Source organism: Mixophyes fleayi, chromosome 4 (assembly GCF_038048845.1).
Source record: "Mixophyes fleayi isolate aMixFle1 chromosome 4, aMixFle1.hap1, whole genome shotgun sequence".
Taxonomy (NCBI): domain Eukaryota; kingdom Metazoa; phylum Chordata; class Amphibia; order Anura; family Limnodynastidae; genus Mixophyes; species Mixophyes fleayi.
Genome location: NC_134405.1, coordinates 16,455,159 through 16,461,410, shown reverse-complemented (window position 1 = coordinate 16,461,410; position 6,252 = coordinate 16,455,159). Strand labels below are relative to the sequence as shown.

General features: G+C 38.9%; 1 protein-coding gene across 1 annotated transcript; it reads left to right on the top strand.

Moving 5' to 3' along the window:
* Positions 1-253: 253 nt before the first annotated feature.
* LOC142150472 (olfactory receptor 1468-like) lies at positions 254-1,219 on the top strand. Its single transcript, XM_075205667.1, has one exon. It carries the CDS (start codon positions 254-256, stop codon positions 1,217-1,219), a length of 966 nt encoding a protein of 321 aa, XP_075061768.1.
* The last annotated feature ends 5,033 nt before the right edge of the window (positions 1,220-6,252 follow it).

Sequence of the window (6,252 nt, the reverse complement as noted above, 5' to 3'; positions counted from 1 at the left end):
TTGAGGGGACATGCCAGAGTTTTATACCGGGCATATCAGCAAGGTCTCCTACATTGATTAGGTTTGTGGGGACCTACAGTGTTGGTGTGTAAACAGGTCAATGTCCCCCAAACACATAGGAATGCAAGCACACACAAACACACACACACACACACATTAAACACTCACTGGATTAAAGTTATACATTTGATACAACAGTGTAAGATGAACAGTATATAACATATATGACCATTCCTCATCTTCTTTTCAGATAATGTATGAAACAAATATAACCATCATCACCATGATCCATCTTTTGGGATTTCAGAGTCCTCAAAGTATAACATATTATCTCTTCTTTCTTTTCTTTATTGTTTACTGTATGACAATATGTGGGAACCTCCTGATCATCACTCTGGTGTCCTACAGCAAGAACCTCCACTCTCCCATGTACATCTTCCTCACACAACTCGCTGTATCAGACATCTTACTGGCAACAGATATTCTTCCAAATATGCTTCATGTTGTTTTAGTAAAAGTCAATAGAATGTCATTTGTTCACTGCATCGCTCAGTTTTATTTCTTTTGTGTCTCAGAAACCTTAGAGTGCCTTCTTCTGACCGTGATGAGTTATGACAGATATTTGGCCATCTGTAAACCACTGCACTACTCTTCTATAATGAATACTCACATATGCCTTAAAATGGTTATTGTGACTTGGATATTGAGTGCTTCAGTAGTGTTAATCCACACTCTAACTATAACCACTTTGCAGTTTTGTGGACCAAATATCATTGACCACTTTTTCTGTGATCTTGCTCCACTACTAGAGCTTTCATGCTCAGATACCACCTTGGTTCAATTAGAATTTAACCTGTTGGGTTCTCTGTTTGTTGAGATCCCATTCCTAATTGTCATTATATCATATGTTTATATTATAGTTACCATTCTACAGATCCCATCTGTTACTGGAAGAAAAAAAGCTTTCTCCACCTGCAGTTCCCACCTAGCTGTGGTGTCTATGTATTATGGAAGCCTAGTTTGTGTTTATTTGGTTCCAACCAGAAGACAAGCATGGAACATTAGCAAAGTCCTATCCCTGTTGTACACTGTGGTCACCCCATTGATGAATCCAATTATATACAGTCTGAGAAATAAAGAATTAAAGAAAGCAGCTGAACAAATGATCAATAACTTTAATAAAAATTCTTTTAAATTTATTTTAAAGGTTGGTATTTAAATAAACGACAAGAAAGATTTCATCAGAATAATGAAATCTTGGAAATACTTTCTTAATAGATCCTTGTTTTTATCATACAGGATTATGGGAAATGATAGGAAAAAATGCACAACTTAAATTTCTCTGTACAGCTGTATTCTTATTGTTATTATTATTATCATTATTGTTACTATTATTATTATTATTTTTGTTACTAAATTTATAAGGTATCACAATGCTCCACAGTGCCAGTGTGGAAAGTAGAGAATAAATAAAACCAGGGCATGAAAATTACACATAATAAATGCAGAAATGACAATAAAGGGTATGGGAAGCCCTGCTGATAAAAGAGCTCACAATCTATTGGGAAAGAGCAAAGTTGAGACAAAAGGAGACAGTGTGGCTCAGAGTAGAGATTGGGACGGTGGTGACAGTGGTGATAATCCTCCTTCTGGTTGCAACCTAAGAACTGCTTGTCTTCATCATTTACAATTTTATGTGTCATTAAAATCTGTTCTTATTAACATATATTACATCCCCCTGTGCCAAGGGACATATTTTTTTTGCATCATTCTACTGGAAGGATTGGGACTCCTCTTCTATACCACACTAGTCCCTACGGCAGCATTAGATTCCTCATACACATTAGGGAACACAGATCCCCACCATTGTTTGTTGCTAAGAGTTGGATTGTGTCAAGAGTATTTAGTGGTCACTTTGTGCATATGGATTTGGGTGCAGATAGTGGGCATGAGGTAAGGTGAGGCTGAAGGAAGGGAGGATGTGGTCAGATAGCAAGATGACCAAGGCAGAAGTGTTTGGCCACAGTTAATTTACAGTAAGTGCATGCCAAACTCTGGCACGTGCAGCCATGTCCGAATCAATCTTTGGGGGTCTCAGAGTTACTGAGACATCTCTTGATCCAAATACAGAGCTAAATCCTGATCAGTAGTGATAACAGTTTTGTATGCATGCTATAACATGTGTTTGCAATAAAAACAATACAAACTGATTTTCTGTTTAGTAGACATTAAGAACATGCTAATGTATGTATTTTATGGAAATAAAAAAAATAAAAAATACATCTTTTTTTACATTAATGCCTAAATTGCAACCAGATTAAATTAAGTATATAATTATTTTCCGTGCGTTCTTTTGCAAATTTATAATCCACATAGTTAGCGGGTGTCTGCTGTAGTGTATTTTATAGTAGTCCACCAGCCAAGTAGAGATGGTGACAGTGATGACAGAAGACAGTGACAAACAGACATGACAACAACAATGACAGTTTAGCTCTATGGTTCCAGCAATGGAAGAGACAATGACAGTTCACCTTTGTGAGTCCAGCATCTGAATAGAGATGGTAGATCCTAAAACAGCCTACTGAGCTGCTGTGTCAGTTACTGAATATTGTATTATAATGACTTGATGTGAATGTTAATGTAACATCATAGGGGATGTTGTGTAATGTCAGGAATAAGTGTCAATGGTTAGATCATTATGTAATTTGTTACATGAATGAATTTTTTGGGGTGAGACAAGTTATGACTGCGTACAACCATAACAGCCCAATGCCTGTGCTGAAGATATAACCTTAACTGGACTTGTCAAAAACTTTTTTCAATTCATTTCCAGTTTTTTCTTAAAGTAAAATCATAGAAACATACATAGCAGAGATATATGGGAATAGTTTACAAGCCATTTTTTTAGTAGCAAATTGTTATATATTAAAATAACTATATAATATTTATCTTTTTGAAAGTATTTGCAAATTAAAATAGCTTGTGAAATATGCCCTTGTAAATACTGGGCGTTATGTATATTCCCCTTTGCCCTGCATGGTTGATGCTGCTGATTTATATAAATTGTGATGTAAAAGTTTTTCCTGAGGTCAGCATTTACTATAGACAAATATTCAGAGCTGTGTTTGCTGAATTTTCCTAACAAAATCTAGAATCATAAAATAATATCATTACCAGGTGTGACAGGATGGACCACCTATGCCACCCTGTCTGTTGTTGCTGGGAACCTGCTGGGCTTACTTTGCTACCGTTCCCTTACATTATCCCAAATGCGCCAACTTGCCGCAGTAGAAGGGGCTTACACATGCTGTGACCACTGGACTCCTTACCGGCATCCAGTACCGGGTTTCTTCTGGGTAACTGATGCTGCAATTGTACCCCGTTACTGGTGTACCTGGGCTGGTACTCCTGACCTCTTACTATGGATAAGGGAAGCTGTGGATGGATCCACACGGCCTATCACACTGACCAGGGCTGCATGGGTAGCAGGCAGAGCAGTGGTACTGGAAAAACTTTAGTCCAAACCTCAGAGACAGCCGGAGAACAGATTAGATTTAGGATCTAATCGGCAGGTCACAGGAATACAGCAATATTGAAGATGTTTTCAAGCAGGTCTTTGAAGCAAGATGATTATTTGCTCTCACATACTGGTGAAAGATAACAGTGTGATCAGGTCAGATGAAAATCAGAAAAACACATTTCAGTGTGCAAGTCAGTGCATTTATACATTTTAGACACATGCTATTTTTAGCATCAGGATATACTCTATTTACACAAACATGGATCTTCGTGCATTGCAAAGCTAGCAAAATTTGCGCTTATCTATGAAATTCACTCTGGATAAAAGGCCACACAGTAATGAACCTCTGCTTTGCTTTTGGCCAGAGCAGGCATGACACTTCATCACAAAACCTTGTTAGCACTTCCTGCTATCAGACTCCCTTCCACATATGCCAAATTGGAGGTATCCACTAGCAACCTTACAAATCCCAAACAATGACACTTCCATACTAAACACATCCCAATACACACAAGACCTCCATCCACAAAGGCCTATAGTATCAGATATATGCATCAGAAATAAGGCCTATCCTTCAGTAAGGTGAAAAGAGGAAAAAACAGTTTCTACCCTGAAATAATGATTTCCTATTTCAGAATATATACAATATAAAAAATAAGTGCATATGCAATTATATAAATATGCGTCCTGCGCTATTTCCCTTAAATAAATTGATAACATAAGTTATTTATTAGTGATCCAGTCACAGAAGGCTTTTAGTGGCTAAACTAGGGTTGTATCACGCACCAAAAATATATAGTTTATTGATAAGTGTAGGTAAGTGCAGTGACAAGGGACAGAGTAGTTCCCTGGGTAACAAGCACTATTAAGTGTATTGATAGGAATAGTATGAAAATAGTAGGGGTGAGTAGCCCTACCAATATAGTGCAATGCAAGGCAGTAGCCCTATCTTAATCAGTCCATGACATTGACAAATTGGTGGGGTGCAGTGCAGTGTTAGGCAGGTTACTCAGGCATACAACAGACCCTAATCAACTATAAAAATATGGTAGTTTCTCTAAACAAAAATGAAAGACAAGGAGTGTACTCAATGTCTCTCCTCACCATAAGTTAATATAAATGAGGTAGCAGCAATATCAGCAGCAGGAACCTGGAACAATGGGAAAGAGAAAGGACAAGCAGCAGACACTTGGAACACTTCTTGACTCTACATAGATCTTTCAGGTGGGTCTGGACACTCACTATTCCTTTGGGATGATACTAGGCTTTCTATGTTCTGGGTCTGGCCTCTCCTTTTCTTTGGACTCCCCTTCGCAGCTTGTACAGGACACTTGCCAGATTAATCTCTGGCTATGGAAGTATTTCCTCTAGGATTGGCACTTCCCTTTGATATTATGGCACCTAGTTATAACAGTCTTAAAGCTCTTCCTCATACATTGGCTTATTTTGTGACTAGACTTGTAGTGTTGTCTATAATAATTGCAGCCCATCCTTTAGGTGTGGCAGCTTCCTATGTAAGACTTATGGCTCTGTATATGGAGTTAGAAGACCCTCACATCTCTTATTGTTCATCTATATAGTTTGAACTCTACTCTTATGCCTGGCTCAAGCACTCTCATGCACACAGTATGCCGATAGTCTGTATGATTTTACTTATATCCATTTCAGTAGCTATGTGCTGTGCAATATTGTTGTTCTCTGCCTGGTTCCAAGACTCTCAACCATGCAACCATCACATTTGCTGTGTGTTTCTCCCTCCTCTGCAGGCTTTCGCTCTTGTGCTCCCAAGAATGGCCATGTCTATCCCCATGCCTACTCCCTCCTCTGCCACTCTCCTGCATTTCTCATTATTTTATCTTTATTTTTGTTTCAAATGCCCAGTTTTTTGCAGGTTCTGATGTCACATATGTCCTTGTTTCAGGTCAAGCTAGGTTTGACTTTTAGATTTTAACATCCAAGTCTATATTGTATTGGTGGTAACTGCTCCCATTATGTCAGTCAACTCTTGGAACCCATCCTTCCCCATCAGATGAATTCATTAAAATAGGACATACATAATAAAGGGACATGCAAAGTAAACTAAATAAATGCAGACATAAAAACAAACGATAGAGAAGGCGTTGTTCATGAGAGAGTTTACATTCTAAATGGAGATTTCCATAAGTGCCTAGTGGCACGAGAGGTGATGTTTAGCATAAATGAGAGACGGTTACCAGAGATGAGGTGAGTCAAAGGTCAGAGGCAGATCTAAGAGGGTGAGAGCATTTTGATATGAATTTTGAGATATATTAAATGGTGTTGTTGCTGAGTGCTTTTTAGGTAAGGACGAAAAAATTTAATTTGTTTGAATTTGTATCTGGAGGACACAGGGAGAGAGAGTAGAGAGTGGTGTAGTAGATGTGGAGCAGTGAGAGAGGAAGATCAGGTTTTCTTCTGCATTTAAGGTGGATTGAAGACACATCCATGTGTCTGTCTGTCTTCCCCTCCCTTTAGATTGTACGCTCCTTTGAGCAGGGCTCTCCCGCCTCCTGTTTTCATCACTTTTAACTGCGCTCTCCAGCTACTCAGCTCACCTCCTCTCGGACCCTCTGCCTCCTCTTGCGTCTTTCCGCTCCCCTCAGTGACTCTTAACCCATCATCCGTGCCCACCCTCTTGGGCCATAGTTACCTGCCTGTACTCACTTTTCACCTCCCTCCCTCTCTTGCTTGTGTGCCTGAGCCCCCAGAGTTAT

Excerpts from the sequence above, each read along its gene's own strand:
- LOC142150472 (XM_075205667.1), top strand. The coding sequence starts at position 254 with ATGTATGAAACAAATATAACCATCATCACCATGATCCATCTTTTGGGA.